Source organism: Anopheles merus, chromosome 2R (genome assembly GCF_017562075.2).
Source record: "Anopheles merus strain MAF chromosome 2R, AmerM5.1, whole genome shotgun sequence".
NCBI classification, from domain to species: domain Eukaryota; kingdom Metazoa; phylum Arthropoda; class Insecta; order Diptera; family Culicidae; genus Anopheles; species Anopheles merus.
In genome coordinates, this window is record NC_054082.1 from 5,927,375 (window position 1) to 5,946,077 (window position 18,703).

At 47.2% G+C, this 18,703-nt stretch overlaps 4 protein-coding genes across 7 annotated transcripts in view; 2 read left to right on the top strand and 2 right to left on the bottom strand.

Annotated features, from left to right (window-relative positions):
• Nucleotides 1–7,682, top strand: part of LOC121590919 (activating transcription factor 3) — a 55,461-nt gene extending 47,779 nt beyond the window's left edge. For all 4 annotated transcript variants that reach the window (XM_041911102.1, XM_041911104.1, XM_041911106.1 and 1 more), the window contains 2 exons: nt 1,430–1,633; nt 1,729–7,682. In XM_041911102.1, the coding sequence (XP_041767036.1) occupies nt 1,430–1,633; nt 1,729–3,537 (2,013 nt within the window). In that variant the 3' untranslated portion in view covers nt 3,538–7,682. The remainder of the gene's footprint in view (nt 1–1,429; nt 1,634–1,728) is intronic.
• Nucleotides 7,683–8,875: 1,193 nt separating this feature from the next.
• Nucleotides 8,876–12,570, bottom strand: LOC121590918 (ATP-dependent DNA helicase DDX11). The gene is made up of 3 exons (XM_041911101.1): nt 10,459–12,570; nt 10,184–10,381; nt 8,876–10,117 (listed from the first exon to the last, which is right to left on the bottom strand). The coding sequence occupies exons 1-3, from the start codon at nt 12,322–12,324 to the stop codon at nt 9,449–9,451; spliced, it is 2,733 nt and encodes a 910-aa protein (XP_041767035.1). The 5' UTR covers nt 12,325–12,570; the 3' UTR covers nt 8,876–9,448.
• A 1,526-nt stretch (nt 12,571–14,096) lies between these two features.
• On the top strand, nt 14,097–15,940 carry LOC121589622 (splicing factor 3B subunit 4). The gene is made up of 2 exons (XM_041908686.1): nt 14,097–14,392; nt 14,593–15,940. Exons 1-2 carry the CDS (start codon nt 14,359–14,361, stop codon nt 15,783–15,785), a joined length of 1,227 nt encoding a protein of 408 aa, XP_041764620.1. The 5' UTR covers nt 14,097–14,358; the 3' UTR covers nt 15,786–15,940.
• Nucleotides 15,929–18,304, bottom strand: LOC121589621 (histone acetyltransferase Tip60). Its single transcript, XM_041908685.1, has 5 exons — nt 18,188–18,304; nt 17,745–17,874; nt 16,844–17,665; nt 16,598–16,760; nt 15,929–16,531 (listed from the first exon to the last, which is right to left on the bottom strand). Exons 1-5 carry the CDS (start codon nt 18,227–18,229, stop codon nt 16,315–16,317), a joined length of 1,374 nt encoding a protein of 457 aa, XP_041764619.1. The 5' UTR covers nt 18,230–18,304; the 3' UTR covers nt 15,929–16,314.
• Nucleotides 18,305–18,703: the final 399 nt, after the last annotated feature.

Sequence of the window (18,703 nt, forward strand, 5' to 3'; positions counted from 1 at the left end):
ACGGAACCGAACGCGCGCGCAGCAAACGATCTCTCACGCGGTGCGCGCGAGACGACAAATGCCACATGCGAGCGTGATTTTGAAAGCATTTCGTGCTCCTCCCGGGCACTTGTTGTTGGTTTGTTCCCCTCGCAGCTCAGCCCGTGTGGGGAGGGTGCTGGAAAATGTGATCCTTCACCCCCGGCGACCACAGTGATATCCGATCTTGATCTTCACATCACAAACGAAATTTCTCATTACTCTTGCTTGCACCCCAAGCCGGGATTTACGTCCCTTACACAAAAGTTAATCGCCCCAAAAAAAAAACTTTCCAAATGCAACCCCCACGCGCGCGCAAAACCTGCTATATGCAAACGCAAAACGCAAGAGAGCACACCGCAGCACAACACAGATAACGACACGCAGATAACCAACGCCTGCCGTCCTGAAATGATGCGAAATGATTTTTCATGCCGCACTGCCGCCGGAAAGGTGGAAAGCAAGACGAAATGGAAAAGAGAGATGTTCCCTTCGAAATAAATAAAACCCGCAAATAAGTCAACCGACCCAGAAGCATTTTACCGGCACCCTCGAGCCGACCGGTCGGCCGACCGGCCGGGTTGTGCTGGTTCAATTATGTTTCACGACTTTTGGCCACGTTTCGGGCGTTGAATTATGATTATGGCCACCGAACCACATTACTCTTGGAGCCAGGGGTTTGACTTCTTCGGTTTCGGTTCTTTTCCTTACACTTCTTTGCCCACGCAGGAGAAATATATTTCACTGCTTGCTTCTGTTTGTCATATTAATTTTTACCAGGCTTCTGCTGCTGCAGAGCCTCTCTCGCGGGCAAACATATGGTTTACTTGTTCAAATATTCGAACCATGGCAACCATTTGAATGAATAATTCAAAATCGTTATAAACTGCTGCCTAATCGTCACATAGTTAAGCAGAAGTTTGTCTCTCCCCAAGGAAATACCGTTCTCGATCGCAGTTAGAGACAAACAAATGGCATTTGGGCCATCTGACGATCACATTTCCTCAACGCCATCAACAAAACAACACCGACTGTTAGACCCGTGCCCAGTAACTGTTCCGAATTCTTCGCATTTTAGATACTCAGAGTTTATTTCCCGAACCATATGATCAAAACAACTAACATTTCTAACATTTCAAACTCAAATATCCCACACTCTAGTACCGGCGACAGGGAACGTTTTGCACGGCATCTTTCGCCTGTCGTAGCTGTCCCGCACTTCGTTTTAGATCAGCTAACAAATTACACTGCCAACGCAAAGAATTGTAATCACAAACCGCTTTGCGATAAATAGAATCAGCACGCAGTGCGCGTGATCGCCATTACGTGACGGCTTCTCTTTTGACGACTCAATTTGTTTTTTTTTTTTTTTTTGTTGCCCTTTCTTTTGCGTTTCCTCGCCCACACCCAGACATGCTCGCAACTGATCAAGGAAGGCGTGAAGCTGCTAATTCAGAGCAAGCGCAAGCACAGCGGCGGAGATTCGAGCGACGGGAATGAATCCAGCACACCGAAGGCGAAGGTAGCGCGACGGCGTGATGCCTCCATGACCGACCACCGGGAGACGAGTGAAGATGACATCGACTTCAAGTCGAGTCCTCGCTCGACTGTTGCGGTAAGCATTGCCATAACCTTCGGTTCCCTACGCTATATCACTAGACAATCTATCTACAATCGTTTTGTGTTTCTTCTGATCTCCCTTTGCTACAGCTAACACCGGAAGACGAGGACCGGCGACGGCGACGCCGCGAAAGGAACAAAATCGCCGCCACCAAGTGTCGCATGAAGAAGCGCGAACGTACGGTGAACCTGATCAACGAATCGGAGACGCTCGACGCCCAAAACAGGGAGCTAAAGTCGCAGGTCAGCAAGCTGGAGACGGAGTATCGGAAGTTGGTGGAGATCCTGCAGGCGCACGGTCCAACCTGCGTTCATCAGAATGGCTATCAACCGCTTCCCTCCCTGTCGACCATTATTGGAGCCGGTGTGGCTAGTACCAGCACCAGCACCAGTACCAGCAGCAGTAGCAACAGCAGCAGCAACAACAGCAACAAGTATCTGAACGATTTGACCTATCTCGATCAGGACCAAGCGAGCGGCCAGGGAGAGATCAAGTACTCGGAGTGCTTGAAGTCTGGAGTTGCCTCCAGTACCGGATCACCAATGGATGGCTTCCACAACCAAGACTCTCTGCTTCCGCCCGGATACTGTAAGCTTTCTCCAACGGAACCCAACAGCTTCCTGCTTGAATCACCATCCGAGTTACCCGGCACGGGAGATCAAACGGCCAAATCGGAATACATTCCCGGTCCGGCAGTGTCTGTCGCATCCTCCACCACTGCTCCCCAGCCTGCTCCCAAGAATGGACGTTCGAAACCTGGACCCAAGCCGCGACAGTCTAGAGCCCAGAACAAAACCACTCCCTCAGCGACAGCCACATCTACTACCGTAACGAATCTTCCCTCTCTGAAGAGCAACGCCAGTATCATCAACACTACTACGACCACCACTACGACCCCGTTCGGTACGAAAGGAAACCCACTCATTGCAGCCACCCTCATGACCACGACGCCCTCCTCTTCGCCCTCATCCGTACCTTCACCCCTGACTGGATCCCACTCGTTGTCCACGGTGAATCCAATCATCAATTCCATCGGAGGCCTCGGCACGACGGACGACGATGACTTCATACTGAAAAACGAACTCATCGACACGCACAGCCCCTACACGACGGTGCAGAGTGCGGATCGGTTCCTGTTCGATGCCACGCTCGATCTGTACAACAACAACGCGCACAGCCCGCTGACCGCAGGGCTCAACTGTGCCACCTCACACCAGCAACATCAGCATGCACAACAATCGCAACACCACCACCATATGCAGCAACAGCAGCAGCAGCAACATAGTGCCACACTCAACAACAACAACCCCAGCGTGGTAAACGAAAATGACAAACTCAATCACCTGAATGCGATTAAAGACAACACCTCCAACACGCTGCTCGAGTTCGGTGCCAGCTTCGAGACGCTTAAACCCGCCACAGTTGACTACACGCAGCATCAGCAGCAAGCCCAACACTCCAACGGAATGCATCATCAGCAACAGCAGCAACAGTCACAGCAACAGCTAGATAACCTGCTAGTCGTTGGTGACCCTACCCTTGGGCATCTTCTTCATCATCAACACCAACAAAACCATCACCAGCACCATCACCACCAACAACAACAGCAGCAGCAGCAGCACCAACAACAGCAACATCATCAACACCAGATGCAACACCAGCAGCAACATCACCAACTGCAGCATCATCTCCAACAACATCACCTTCAGCAACAGCAACAGCAGCAACATCAACATCACCTCCATCAGCAGCAGCAACAACTCGTCAGCAACACGTTGGATCTGCTCGGATCGGCTGCGAACGATATGTTCCTACTGACCGACGATGATCCGACAGGTTTCACCGATCTCGACAGCGGTATAACGGCGTACAACAGCATCAACGGGTGTCTGGCGTGACCCACATCTTTCGATCTGTAAAATCCTCCCCAAGCACAAGCGAACCCTCAAACCCTTGGGGAGATGATCCTCCAGGGATCATGGGGAGACTATCTGAGCTCTAATCGTGTCTAATCGTTAAACGTGATCAATTTACCGCAAGTATCTCTCGAAATGTCTATTCTACTACACTGCAGAGGTGCGTCCTTCCCGAAGCCTAATGTACTTGTTTCGACTGTTTTAAAAGCTGCTGCTGCTCCCGCTGTGTCCCTTTCCTTTACGAGTTCCTTACTTGATCGTCTTCCATCACGCCCGCTAGGTTAGCACGCAAACGACTTTTTTCCTACTGATTCGTCTCTTTGGACTCTACAACTTTACTACTAACCAGTCAGCTATTTGTACAACAGGTTGTTCTACGTACGAAATTGAGGTAAGAAATGTCCCCCACATTACCAACCATTGAGTCGTAATGTCTCCAAAATACTCTCGCACATACATACAACATTCATCAAACATTTGATCGCTGTGAGTTTTGTGTCTTGTGTAACTTCCATAATGCGTCCCAGGAAATTACTTTCTTTTTTTCTGTTCTGCAATGAAATTTGTTGCGTTTTGGTTTGGTGTCTACCAGCTATAACCCTGACCATGTCAAGTAAATGACAGCGTAGAAGAACACAACAAAGCACACACAATAACGCTGAATGGAAACAGAGGAAATGAGATGGCGAAAATGTAAAGATCGGAAATGCATTCCTTTTTCGTGTGTAAGGTTCAATAATCGTATCTCATTTTATGACTACTATTGTATGGTACACTATTACTGAATGTTATTAATATTATTATTATTATTATTACTATTATTATTCTCTTATTCCTACTACTGACTATTATTCTTATTGTGGCTATCTTGTTTACCGTTTTCTTTACCTTTTCGGTTCTGCTCTTTCCATTTGACACATGTTTCCGAAACATTGTGTGCGCTTGTTGTTGTTGTTTTTTGTGTTTCTTTCCACTGCCATTTTACTTGCTGGTTTTGGCTGCACTGTGTTCCGTTCTTTTCGTCGTATGTTTGCATACACCCGAAAGAGCGGGAAAGAGAATCGGAATTTTGCATATATATCTCCCACTTTTGGCGTTGTTGTGTTCATGTTCTTGTGCTTCTTCACACCCGCAAGCTAATCTTTGTCAACCAGCAGAATATTTCTCTTCCCAAAAGCTACATCACCCTACCCCCTTGTTTATATTTGGTGGTCTTTCCTTCTTTTTTGGCAAATTTGAATACTGTCCAAACCGTTTTTTTTTTAGTTTTCAAAGGTATAAAACTCAGCTTGCATGTGAAACTGTTGTCAAAAGTCTACCGTGGGCTCGCGCCATAAGACGCGAGTGCTGGAAATGGAAGTTAAAAACGTTGCATGGTAACTGGACGGAGCATTCAACCTCGCGTGAGAGGTGCGTTCGCACGCGCTCTGTACCTTATCATGCAACTGCATGGAAAAGACGCAAAAAAGTATTTTCAACCTTATGTTGACATTTTCTGCTGGTTTCAGCATAGCGGTGTATGTCTGTCAATGTAAATTCATTAATTAAATTACCATTTGCACGGTACGCTGTCTCCCCCTCTGCTGAGTAGGAGCCGGGGACGGCAACGAATTCGAAACACTTCAAAGCACACAGAGGAAGACAAAAAACTGGCACAAGATTAAACCATATTGGACTGTCCATTATTGGGATTATCGGCAGAGTAATGCTGATTGATGTACGACGGAAAGCGATGGTAGAAGAATCTCACAAACAACATCAACCAAAAAACAAACGCTCAGCTTCCGTTTATGACGATCCACTGCAAACGAGAAGTATCCCCTATTGGTCCAAACCTCAACATTCCAAGCGCGAAACCGAAAACGACACCTTCTACTACTAGCACTGCACTGCAGCGAGTACACGAGGAGCAGATGGCGGAAGCGTGGTTCAAAGCAAATCTAATTAACTTAATGCATAATCATAACGATACCGATAATTACTATTCGTTCGCGAGTTCTGACTACTATCGTATTTGTGGAAAAATGAAGAAGAGTTGTACTCTTTCTTCTACTTCGGACTGATCCTTAAATGTCACTTACAAGCACCAACGGAAAGTTACCAACTACCTGTACATCTCTCTATCTCTCTGGTGGTCTGCAGAAGCCAAACGGAAAGTTACCAACCGATTGAAGCAAACAAACAACAATATGTAGAAACTATAATGTTTCATTGCGTTAAGTTTTTTTTTTTTTAGATATAATCCTGTACTAAATGGATTAAAACAAACCTTTTTGATGGACCCATATGGATAAGGGCAGAGGAGTTTGTTGCTGAAGTGTTGCTGCCCCATAAGGGCAAATCACAAAATCTACGGGTGCCATACTATTATCGTGTAAGTGTACGGATACACACTACCAGTACACGAGAGCATACAATACCAGTCATTTAGTATTAGCCGTTTTCTCGTTAATGACTTGATGAGGTTTTGTTTTTTTTTTACATTTCATCTATTTACCCTTAATCTCACCTAGTGATTAGTTACGGTACATCAATCTCGTATAATGTAAAACGCTAAATACTTAGTCTTCCTCGTAGCGTTCTACCTGTTTTGTGTTGCGCCGGGAGTGTTACATTTGCCATGCAATCGGACTACAACGCGCATTTGTTAACCGGTTAAGATGTTTGTTTAAATAATTAATATATTCTTGCTTTGAACGTACGCGCGCCATCTGTTCCGCGTACTCGTACTTGCACACTCAAGAAGATCCCTCCGACAAGACCCTAGGGCCCTTTCTTCCCGGTTAGATCTCCCATCCCTTCGTTCTTCTAAAGGCCATTTAACAGCAACAGCCTCCACAAACAGCAACAACAACAACAACCAAGACCAATTTAATATTAGCTAGATTTGGATTACTGTAAACGTACTATTTAAGCGTAACAATCGACCGAAAGCTTACTGTGAAATCTAGGATATAGGATATGATAGAGGTACGATAATTGCTGTAGTGCTGCATTTCAAACCCAACTGCAGCGAAACTGCACACCCACAGAAGCCGACTGCAATGTGCAATGTGTGTTCGTCGTGCAGTGTGTGCAATACGACACTACGAGTATATATTATATATATTTATCAAACTAACACTGGTCAGGAGCCTTAAGCAGAAGAGGAAAGGAGAGGCCTTCTGTTAAGCTGGGCAAGTGAGCAGCTTCCCAAGGTGGTTTATAGCATAGAAGGTAAAGTGTCGGCTAAGGCAAACATTCAAACTGTATACCATTTTAAAAGCAAACTCATCTCGTTCACCTCCCCTCCAATCGGAACAATTAGAGCCTTTCAAACAGCCTTTGAGAGCAGTGTGTGTGTTTGCTGCTGCTTGGTTGGTCTTCTCAGTTGGTTATATACTCAGGTGGCTGGGCGTGCTGCTTTTGGCACGAATATTTGGAAGCTTCACTTGTTTTGTCCCAAACCATCCACATCCCCTCTTTCTCATCTTCTTGCCGCAGGAGGGGGCAGGAAAGGAGAACGGCTTAATCGAACCGCCTATTCCTTCCGATCCATGCAGAAGACGAAAACTGGGGATGCAGGATGCAAAACAAAAATGCAAAATGTGTGAAGCTAACATCAAATCCATTCGAAAAGCTGCCACTAACGCCTCCAAATCCATCGCATGCCTTACTGTAAGAAAGTGAGCGGAAAAAGAAGTTTAGCAGTAAAGTTTAAAATTCATCATCAAAACTGGATAAAATGCCTTCCTATTTGGATGAATAGGTTATAATGCATGTTACTAGTTATTTCGTCAAAAGAGAAACAGACAAACCCGAACGAAGCAGAATTTCAAAAAAAAAACAACGCCAAGAAGCAAGAAACATTACTAAACAAAACATAAATATACAAAACAAAAACGAGAGAAAAATAGACAAAAAATATTAACATTCAAATGCTATTTCGCATACACGTTTTGCGCTATAGGCCTTAGCTGTTTACACGCCAAACGGGCGTACGTGTCATTGGGTAGATGTGTTATTCTTATGGTTTAATGCAATGCATTATACACTCGGGGCAGGACCAACTTCAAAGCGCTTTACCTTTTCTTTTACCGTGTACCAATCGATAAGATGATACGCTGAAGGCGAAGGATAAAAACAAACAAACAAACTATTGGAAAAACCCATTAAAACGTTTTGTTTTCTAAAATATTAAGTGTGATATAGAAGAGAAAGAACGCAGGCATACGAAAATTAGAAGACAACAGAACGAAGGATATTAACAGAGGAGCTAGGGGGCGATCCATGAAGATCAGTCTTATTCTAAAAGGGTGATATATTACTTCTTAAATCAACAAGATGCAAAAACGAGTTACGATATTTGATACTCTTAATTTCATTCAGTCGATCGTAAAATCAATAGAGCTTTTCCTTAAAAGTACACCAAATTTTCCCTAGAGCGTTCTTTGACCCAAAAATAGAACAGGAAGAAGCTTCAAACGATCCCAAACGCCACGGCTTGTCGACCTCTGTCCACGTTTTTTCGTATGCGCACGGAGAAGCGAAAACTATCGAATGAAATTTATTATTCTACTTTGTACCTGGCTACCGTTGGCCTCGTGTGTTCACCGTTGGCGAACGAAACGCACCGCCGTTGCATACGGGCAGAAAAGAAAAACAGAACAAAAAATGGTTAAAATCAGAAAAAGGACTCACATCGAATACGAAAATCTCCTCCCTTGACACAACTTAATCGCTACTAGTGTGCGCGCACAAACACACCAAAACACAGTAAAGACAGCAGAATGGATCATAATCCGTTTGGAAACTAAAAGACAGCCATCACTTTCACGCGCGATAGGATCGATCCTTGGAACCATTGAGAGGGTTTGCCTGGAGCCTGGAGCCATCAAATGAAGTACAATATTTATAGCCAAACGTCTGTGCTTGGAATAAAGAAGCTAACATTGTCTTTCTATCCCGTATCTTGTGTGCTTCTGTTGTTAATGCAAAAACAAATATGCGTAATGCAATAAAGGGGAAAAAAACAATATGCTACAATACAAGCGAAAGAAAGGGCTGCCTTAGGAAGCATTCTAGTAACAGCAAAGCTATCGTGTAATGTAAAAAGGAGTAAAAATGTAAACGATAAACAGAATGCACACTGTATCGTGTTATCTCTAAAGTGACCGTGAGCGTGTCCGCTGTCCTAAACTAACGTTCTCAATGTCTTTGTGTGGCCCATTTGTCTCAAAGCCTCAGCATATTCGTCGCAGCTTCCATGTACGCACAAAACATACGCACACACACAGTAAACCAGGGAGGTGTTTGCGCATAACTGTTGCTAATGTGTCTTACATACATCAGTCCGCAAACTTAGTACGCAAAAGGGTATATGACAGCATAGCTGACAACAGCACAGACACGATTAGAATGGGAAAGGAAAGCCTTGAGAGGATTTAAAAAGGAAACGAGAATGAGTCACGATATTCTTCCGCCTTGTTAGAAAGATTGCAAAAAACAATCAATAGTAATTCAAATCGGTCGATATATATGTTGTGCAGGTGTGTAAGTCTATTTACAAATCAGCAAATGTGCAGCAATACCAAGCCTCACAATGCTCGATAATGCTCGTGTGATGAATCAGTATCAAACGCGGTGTAGTGTGTGTTAAGAAAACAGCAACAAAAAACGAAACAAGCAGACGCGTGATTATCTCGTATCGTAAAATGGTAAAAGTGTTTAAAAGCGCAACCACATTAAAAACCAAGCTGTGTCACTAAATCGAAACCATGAAGGAGAAAAAATATATACACATAAACAACATCGGACTAAAATAGCCCAATATAACAGCAACTATCCCTCCCACCGAGGGGGAGGGTTTGATTGTACTTACTGCGCACGTTTCATCCGAAAATACGCATCGCTTTCATTGAGTTTCTTCCACCTGTTTGGCTTTATGGTCGCGGAAAAATTTCACCAACTTCCCGTGCGCCTGCCCGTACCGTTCGGCGCACTCCATTCGCTCCGAAATCCACACGGGCAGCTTTCGACGAATGCGCTCGCCGGTACAGTACCGGGTGTCGAGCAGTATCACCGCAGCATAGTCCCGTATATGGCGCACAGCACGGCCAATGCACTGATTGACGGCTTTCATGCAAAGATTCTCATAGTACTCGTTTCCGGCGGAGGACGCACCGGACGTGGCACCGGCCAAACTACGATCCAGGTAGCGCATCCGTTCGCACAGCTCCGGGCTGGTACGATTCGGATAGGGCAACCCTACCACCACCACACAGCGCCCGAGCTGGTCGGAAAAGTTCAACCCTTCGCTAAGCTTACCCCCGACCACACTGAACAGTATGGCCCCGGTTGCCGATCGTGCTGCCCGGCCGTACTCGGACAGAGTTTTCTCCACCTGGCCGGATGTTTTCGGCTCACGGAACACTTTCTTGCGCTCTTCCAGCCGTGCCCGATTGCCCGACTCCTCCAGCTTTCGGGTGAACAGGTCGAGAAAGTCGTACGAGCTGAAGAACACCACCACACCGTGCGGCACAACCTGGCTGATGTTTAGCAACGTTGACTGAAGTTCGTCGAGCTGGAAACAATATTTGGGGCGAATGTTAGCATTGTCTTCTCGATCTGAATCGCAAAATGGACCTACCATTTCCACATTTTGCTTGTTGCTGTAGTTGAACAAAAACTCTTTCCCGGTCGGCCCTCGACCAAGGGCGATCGGAAGGACGGCATCCTTCGGCACCACGTGTGGATAGCTTTTTATCGTTACTCGCTCCCGGCAGTTGCGAAATACCTGTTCCGTCAGCTCTTCGGTCGGTTGCATCGTACCACCGGCCAGCACAACCTGCAAAAAACAAGAGCAAAAACGACAAATTAGCTAACTTTACTCCAGGAATAGTTGCACACCGTCTGCCTCCGTACCGAACGACAGCTTTGAACGATATCCTCAAACTTTCCACCCGGATTCAACAGCAGATACTTCATGCTCGCCTGCGACGGATCCTTCTCATCGAACGAAATCATCACCCGACTATCACCACTTCCACCACCGGTATCCTCCACCAGACTCTCGAGAAAGTTTATCAACGGCCGAATCGCATTTGTGACAGAAGGTTTGCTTTGCAACTGTTGATCGTTTTCCTGGTTGCTAACAGGAGCAGGCTCCACAGCCTGCTTGCACGCTGGTCGGCCTGCTTTCTTCTTCTGTGATTTGCTTTTGTAGTCTTCTTCGAGGGTTTTCAGAAGTGATTTCAGCTCACTCGTTGATCCTTTCGATGTCGTGCCGACCTTCGACCGAATTGATGGCGCATTCCGTTCCAGCAGTTCCGGCGCTGCGCTCTGGGCGAACCCGTGCACCTTCTGCGCAATGCGCGATCGCTCGCAGAACGAAAGTATGTCCGATAAGTTCAAATTAAATACATCCGCCTCGAGTAACAGCTCCTGTGTTTCGAGCATGCGAGATCGATTGGGGCTGCTCCCCTCTGGGAACAACACTTTCCCCAGCCGAGTGGCAATGAAGATGAGCTGATTGATGCGAAGCAGGTTTTTCGTGGAGAAGCGCGAGAAGTACCGAGCTTTATAGGCGGAAAGGTGCGCCTTTGCCAGGCGCAGCTGCTCCAGCCGCACTTCCTGACTGTGTATGGCTGAAATCGTGTCCAGCAGGTTGTGTGCCTCGTCGATGATCAAGATCGCATCCTGCAGACGAATGCCGGACTGTTGGCGTGTGCGCCGGTGCAAGATCAGCTGGTAGGAAACCATCAGCACCTGTGCATCGGGAATAGCGGCGCGGGAGGCGTAATAAGGACATGCATGTTCGCGCTTTCCCGCCTTTACCAGATCTTCGATGTCAGACACTTCGAAGAGGATACCATTTTTCAATCCTTCTATTGCACGCTGATTGTAGTAGGGACACGATTGGGTAAGCTTTCTTCGTTTCTTGACACTTCGCCCATCATCGCCTTCGTCGCCGGCACTTGCTTTACTCTTTCCTCCTTTGTTCAGCAACTCTAGACAACGCTCGTTGATCAGCGTACTCGACTTTAGCTTGCGTACGTCCGCATTAATGCAAAGACTTTGGCGTGAAGCGAGCGACATCAGTCGAAGATCCTTGGAATGTTCCGTTTCCTTCACTTCGCTAACAACCTGCGAAAGCTGCGAATGTGTACGACTGCAAAATATCACCTGCACTGGACGGTATCGCTCCTCGTCCTTCTCACGATTGGCTTCAGGTTCTTCATCGCTGCCATCACTTTCTTCCGGGAGCAAAAACTCGTCCTCATCGATTGTGACGTCCTGCTGGAGCGGCTCTTCCCTCAAAGTGTTATCCTTGGGACGAATCTTCTCCAACCGAATCTTGTGCAACACCGCACGATCCTTCATCCGCAGCAGATGCTTCTGATACTCTTCAATCGATTGCTTGAAATGATTCAGCTCATCCAACTCCTTTCGTTGGCCCATTGCGCTGTACTGTCCTGAGATCCAATCGCTGGAGCTCTCGTTCTCCTTCTCCAGACGGGCTATTTCAGCTCGCAACCGCGCAATCTTTTCCTGCAGCTCCGCTTCCATCAATCGAACATAATCTTTCAGCCAGGTAAGGGTGCCACAGGTTAAACTTAACGATTTTCCGGTTCCAGTAGGGCTTTCGAAGATTCCGATACCTCCGCTGTGTATCACCGTGTAGAGTGTCTTCATAAAATCTAACTGTATATCGTACGGCAGAAAGGGAAATGCAAAGTCTGACCCTTTTTCCGGTGGATGTAGTTGCTTTTCGGGCTTGAATGATGCCATTTTTAGCAGGATGTTGTACAAAAAATCACAAAATATCACAGAACATGTAGCAACGCACGATCGCCCGAACACGACTTTGTTTACGTTTACGTTTGAATGCAAGCAGAAACGATTGGCGCCATTTTCGTTATCATAATTTCAAACCCCGTGCGAATATTCAACATCGTTTCTGGCGTGAGAATTAATAACACTTTACACGTGATTCAATGAAAAAACGCATTATTGCCATTTTAATCCGAATTTTATTTGCACAAAACTCCCGAAAAAGAATAATTTTTCGGTTATTTAAATAACACCGACTTGTCGGCATAAATAAAATGTCAAAGTGTCGGTGTAGAATGATCGTTGACATTTCTGCTTGACGTATGCTGCAGAGTGACCAGAAGTGCCGATTTATCTGTATTCCTACCGATTTTTTATATGCCTCCCGATTCACAGATGACCGTCCTAAAACTACCGATTTTCCATTTACCCTACCGAAAATCATAGATATTTGATTTTTCAGTTGTTTAAGCTTAATCTGTGGCGCTTAGAATACTGTTTCAAGGATCGCTATCCTCATTTGTTAAGTATCGCGCTGATGCACGTATGTTTGCCTGCAACTTGAAAAATGCTACATGCGTTTGGAATTCAAAATTTTATCCGTTAAAATTTAATGTTCATAATAAGTAGAAAATGTCAGTTGTGTGAATTCCGAGAATTGCTCGTCAAAAAAAAATCATTTAAATTTGAATTTTAATCTCGCTGTCGGCGGTTAAAGCTTACCCGACAGACAAAGAGCATGAAATTTTCAGGCGAGGGGTAGGTAGAAACGCATGGTGGGGGTTCGGCTCAAGATCGGATCCGAAGTCCGTTGTTTTGGGCTAAATATTAAAATTGGTAGATGGAGCGCTACCACGGAGAAAATACGCTCTATTGCATGCCTTTAAAATGCACGAGGTGCTCTCACTGAAAAGAACGCTCGCTAGCGCTGTTTCATTGTATTTTCCTCATACCCCTTCCTTTCCGTTTCTTTCGGCTTGCGCTGCACTGAACTGGTACCCCACTTGATTCCAGCGAGTTGCGCTGCGCTGGACTGAAACCCCCTCCCGCTCGTTTTTTTCTTAGCGAGCTGTGCGCTTCCATTCACATGGATTTGGTGCACCCGAATCAAAAGAAAAACTTTAACACATCAAACTTGGTTTACAAATATTTTATCACTTGTATTACAAATAAAAGCAACTTTTGATTCATAGCTTCACACAATCTTCCTTCAAACCACACACATTATTTATAAAAGTCGCACACTTTTTCATTCTCTTTGCTAGTAGGGCAAAAAGAAATTGATCGTTAAAATAATTGATTAAATTTAAATGGTTGCTTTCTCAACAGTGCTCCTGCCGAAATCTGCCAATATAATCTGGCCACACTGGCCCGCAGGGCAAAAGCTCGCTCGAAAGGTCAAAGACCGTCGCAAAACGTCAAAAACGACCGTCGCCAGCGCCTCGAAATTGTTGCGAGTTTCGCTCGCTGGCGACGTCGCTTTGCAGTACATGCGACGCCGGTTTTGACGTGTTGCGACGGTTTTGCGACGGTGGCCGCCAAAAGCTCGCCTTGCCCTGTGGACAAAGTGACCAGAAATACCGATATATATGAATCTCAGCCAAACTCTCAAATCAATCTAAATAATCCAGCGAAAATCAAATGACAGCACGTACGATAAAATCGTATCCGATGGAGCACTGCAGCGGCCCTAAGCGTACGCGTAGAGCCCCGAGAAAAAGAACTTGCCACCACTGAGAAGAATATGTGCATCTTAGTCCTTCTTTGGCTTTGAATTCCTAGCACAATGTTCCTAGTGAAAGGATGCATATTCTCGTGAGATGGAACTTTTATTTTACGCATTGGCAATCCCCTCCCCCCACCCTGAGTTTCGAATTTTAACCTACCGAAAACTACAGATAAAATATTGGTGCTCCTACCGAAATCCGCCAAAATAATCTGGCCACATTGGTATGCTGTGCGTCGTTTTCGTTCAGAAAAAAGGAAGAAACCATGGCGGCCGGTCCGATAGCAGAAAGAAATCAAGGTATTTTTGGGTGAAATTCGGTATAAAATGTATAAATTATCACGTTAAACGCGTCTACAAAGTACGGCACACGTGCTTTGTGTGTAGACACACCATTTTACTTCGAGCTTCCGTCTTATTCAACCGAACGGGACGCTGTGTATCTCGGTTGTTTACCTTCAGTCGCTGATGTTTTCTCATTGCACATTCCCTCTTTCCAGATGCAACGATTTACGTTGGTGGACTGGATGATAAGGTTACGGAGACGCTGCTTTGGGAACTGTTCGTCCAGAGCGGACCCGTAGTGAACGTGCACATGCCGAAGGATCGTGTCACACAGATGCACCAGGGCTACGGGTTCGTCGAGTTTCTGGGCGAGGAAGACGCCGACTATGCGATCAAAATCATGAACATGATCAAGCTGTACGGCAAACCGATCCGTGTGAACAAAGCTTCCGCCCACCAGAAGAGCCTGGATGTGGGGGCGAACATTTTCATCGGCAACCTGGATTTGGAGGTGGACGAGAAGCTGCTGTACGACACGTTCTCCGCCTTCGGAGTGATCCTGCAGACGCCAAAGATTATGCGCGATCCGGAGACGGGCAACTCGAAGGGATTTGCCTTCATAAACTTCGCCAGCTTCGAAGCGTCGGATGCGGCCATGGATGCCATGAACGGACAGTACCTTTGCAATCGCCCCATATCGGTTTCGTACGCGTTCAAGAAGGATTCGAAAGGCGAACGGCACGGATCGGCCGCAGAGCGCTTGCTGGCGGCACAGAACCCGCTGTCGCACGCGGACCGACCGCATCAGCTGTTTGCCGATGCTCCCGCCCCGCCCTCGATGCATCCGGGTATGATGGGTCATCCGATGATGCCACCGCCACTGCTGGCACCACCGCCGCCCCCTACGAATCCGGTAATACCGCAACCGCCCATCATGCCGCCACCGCAAGCTCCCAGCGGATACGGTGGCCCAGGAGCAATCCCTCCGCCCCCGTTGCCACCGCCACTCGGCGTTCAACCGCAACCTCCACTGCCAGCTGCCCCGATGGGCATTCCGCCGCCACCACGCATGATTCCGCCACCGCCGTGGCAACAACCGGGCGCCCCGGCACCTCCCGCCCCTGTCGGCGCACCTCCACCAGCTCCATCGGCACCATTTCCTCCGCCGCCGCCATCGTTTCCTCCCGCGGGAAGCGCCGCTGGTGGACAGTTTCCACCACCACCGCCCGCACCCAGCACGCCTCGGCCACCTCCTCCGGGTGGGGTAAGGCCACCGCAACCGCCACCACCACAAATGGCCGGTTTTCCGCCAAGACCCCCGCCAGGGGGTGGATTCCCGCCCCAGCCGAGACTACCTCCGCCACCACCCTCGACCAACTACACTACGGACGGTTACGGAGCGTACTGAAGAGTTGTCGAGAGAGCGAACATTTCACTACCGCCACCAGACGGACAACATCCCCCTTCCTTCCCGTTTGCTGACACCGCGCTGCATTTTCGTTTCGCTCGTTTGGTACAAACATAAAATCAAATAAAACAACAACCGAAAACTGGATTTATCAACACCGCTTTGTTTCTTCCCGGCTCTCTTTGCCTATCTCCACCATCCTACCGACTCTATGGCGCTTCATCTCTATGTCCCCTTTTTTTCGCAGCCTCAAGAGGCCAGCCGCAGCTGTCTAGCTCTTCCACTGCATAGGTGCTTGCCCAGCACATTTTCTACTCTCGCCAAAAGCTTACTCATCTAAGGTACACGCACGCCCGCACGCACGAATGCAGACATAAACACACAATACATACACAGTTATGCAAGAAAGGAGATCATCAGGAGGATACAACCCCTTCCCAGCGTACAGAGAACGTCTGGTCGCCGCTAAACAGTCTGTGGCTCCTTTGATTGATTGGTACACTATGCGGTCCGTGCCGCCGGGGTGGCTCTACCATTTCGATCGTTTCGACCAGTCCTTGGGCGTCCAGTGGAGACACTTCGAGTCGATGCGAATCTTTCGCTTCTCCATCGCCTTTTTGTGCTGGTCGATCGTTTCCTTGTTGATGCAGATTATGTACTGGCCCTTGTAGTAGTTGATTAGATTCAGTATCTGCAGCGTCGAGATGACGTCCTCTTTTTTTATACTGGTGAGTTCGCATATTTCACTAAAAGCAATTAAAACAAACAAAAATCCAGTTAGCAACCTTAAGCACAGAGCAAAAACCACTTACTTTATCGTTATTTGTGGCTTTTCGTTGTCGCCAGTTGGCTTTTGGAGGATTAATATTTCTAGTATCGTCTGCGCCCAATAGCTGCGGTACGACAGTAAACCTAAATCGGACAATGGCTTCTCCGGTGAACCCGTTTTTCCTTCGAACTTGGATAATTCGTAACCTGTTAAAAAGGCAATTCATGATTAGTGGTGAGATCCTCCCGTGCGAGGAAGCGTCTTGTCCTGTCCGCCCATCGTTACTTACTAAATTCTATTAGTAGCTTTCCGTAGCCTTTTCGCTGGTACGGTGGAATAGTCAATATGCACGCCACGTTGTAGTCTTCCGTGCTTTCCTTCTCCTTCGAGAAGTACCCGACGATGTGGAACCCGCTCGTGTCGTACTCGGTCATCACGTAGAACAGGAACGGATCCGTGTCGTAGTACAGCGTCTTGTGGTCGAGAAACAGCTTTGCCAACAGGCAGAGGTTTTGAGCGTAGCTTTTGTTTTTCCGCCCGTCAATCTCGAAAAAGCTAATTGTGCTCTTGCGATAGATCTCGTTCCCGGGCGGGTGGCGCAGGTTGCACTTTTTCGTGTGCCGCTCCAGACACTTGCGACTCTTCCGGTACTTGAGACAGAACTCGCAGATGTAGATACACGACATCGTGCACATCTCCTGCGGGTAGGGCGCAAAGTACCACGGTTTGATCCGGTGCCGGCCGAGCTCGATCAGCTGCACGTTCTTCATGCGCGTCACCACATCGTCGTGGTGCGCCACCATACTGCCCGACTGGCGCGGCGTCGGCGTCGAGGGTACGTCCTCCGAGTCTTCGTTTTCGGTGGAGGTCGCTTTCCGCTTGCGGCTGATTTTCTTCTGCAGTGCCGCCTCGAGCACGGCACCACCGTTGACCGTGATTTCGGGCGTCTGGACGGGACTGGCAGGCCGGGAGCAGGTCAGCGCGGGAGGTAATCGTTTCGGTGTCGTTACGCCGGTATTCTGCCCCGTCGTTATGCCGTCCTTGCGGGGGAACTGTACCTTCCGCATGTCCAAAAACTCCTCCGTCACCCATTCGTCTAGTCGTTTGTTAACTAAAAAGAAAGGCGGGAACACGATTACGATTCGTATGTCGGGGATGGCGCGAACTCTGCTGCCACCTCTGCTACTCACAATCTACATAATGTACGTAGTAATAGCATTTTCTATCCGATCCCTCCCTAATGCTGATAATTTCTGCTAGTGGCCAATCGTTCGTCCCGCTCATTTTCACCGGTAACCGGCAGCCTTCCACCAGCGAGGACTGTAAACAAAACGTAAACAAACAATTGTAATCACTCGTTGTACCGCACGGAATGTCGCGTTTTTCGCGTCGCTGCTCATATTCGCTTCATATCTGCGAGCTCTTCGCTCTGCCATATGCGCAACCATGGTGGAAAGCAGGAAAAGCCAACAAATCGGTAAAACTTTGCATGCTTCCAGAGTCATCCTCGGAAGAGACACGGGAACACCACCGTCAATGTTTACATCGCGCACAGCGCAAACGGAATCGCTCGCGACGAGGCTACGGAAAGGAAAGACACCATTTCAGTGGCTGCAGTACGTGGCCAACTTACCGCCGAATCGAAAATTGTTTGTGCTGCGTCTTCGGAATCCATTTTTCTGTGAATATTTTACGGAAAAATAAACCCAAAGCCAGCCCGCAGTTTACTTTCTGTATTGTTGTTTCCTAATTTTGACAGCTACCGAGCGAGAGAGCGCGAGGCGTTGGAACGAGAGGGAACGAAAGCCGAACCGTGCACGACATCAAGGGTTGACGTTCGAACTCGCTCTGGGCTGTAAATTAGAACATATCGGAAATGGAAAAATAGTTTATGTTTACGCTCATATTTGCTCCAAACTCGTATTTGAAGTTATGTTTATGCCACGAAGAACAGTTAAAATGTACATATTTTGTAATTTTTACCTTAATTTCAGCATGCTTCACATTGGATTTTGAATTATTGTAACGGTTTTTCGAACTTGAATTTAAACTTTCCTCATTGTTCTAAAATTTGAATTTAGAACTAACCACGTGCTTTTACAACGGATTTCATACGATTTATCGCTACAATAGCTATTTTTTTGTTTTT

What these genes read in the sequence shown, in the direction of transcription:
- LOC121590918 (XM_041911101.1), bottom strand. Translation starts at nt 12,324, where the DNA reads ATGGCATCATTCAAGCCCGAAAAGCAACTACATCCACCGGAAAAAGGG. An exon ending in TCGTTCAAAGCTGTCGTTCG is followed by an intron (nt 10,382 to 10,458) that starts GTACGGAGGCAG and finishes TGTTTTTTGCAG; the next exon opens with GTTGTGCTGGCCGGTGGTAC. An exon ending in ACAAGCAAAATGTGGAAATG is followed by an intron (nt 10,118 to 10,183) that starts GTAGGTCCATTT and finishes TATTGTTTCCAG; the next exon opens with CTCGACGAACTTCAGTCAAC.
- LOC121589622 (XM_041908686.1), top strand. Translation starts at nt 14,359, where the DNA reads ATGGCGGCCGGTCCGATAGCAGAAAGAAATCAAG. An exon ending in GATAGCAGAAAGAAATCAAG is followed by an intron (nt 14,393 to 14,592) that starts GTATTTTTGGGT and finishes CCCTCTTTCCAG; the next exon opens with ATGCAACGATTTACGTTGGT.
- LOC121589621 (XM_041908685.1), bottom strand. Translation starts at nt 18,229, where the DNA reads ATGGATTCCGAAGACGCAGCACAAACAATTTTCGATTCGGCG. An exon ending in AAACAATTTTCGATTCGGCG is followed by an intron (nt 17,875 to 18,187) that starts GTAAGTTGGCCA and finishes TTTTGTTTACAG; the next exon opens with TCCTCGCTGGTGGAAGGCTG. An exon ending in AAAGCTACTAATAGAATTTA is followed by an intron (nt 16,761 to 16,843) that starts GTAAGTAACGAT and finishes CCTTTTTAACAG; the next exon opens with GTTACGAATTATCCAAGTTC.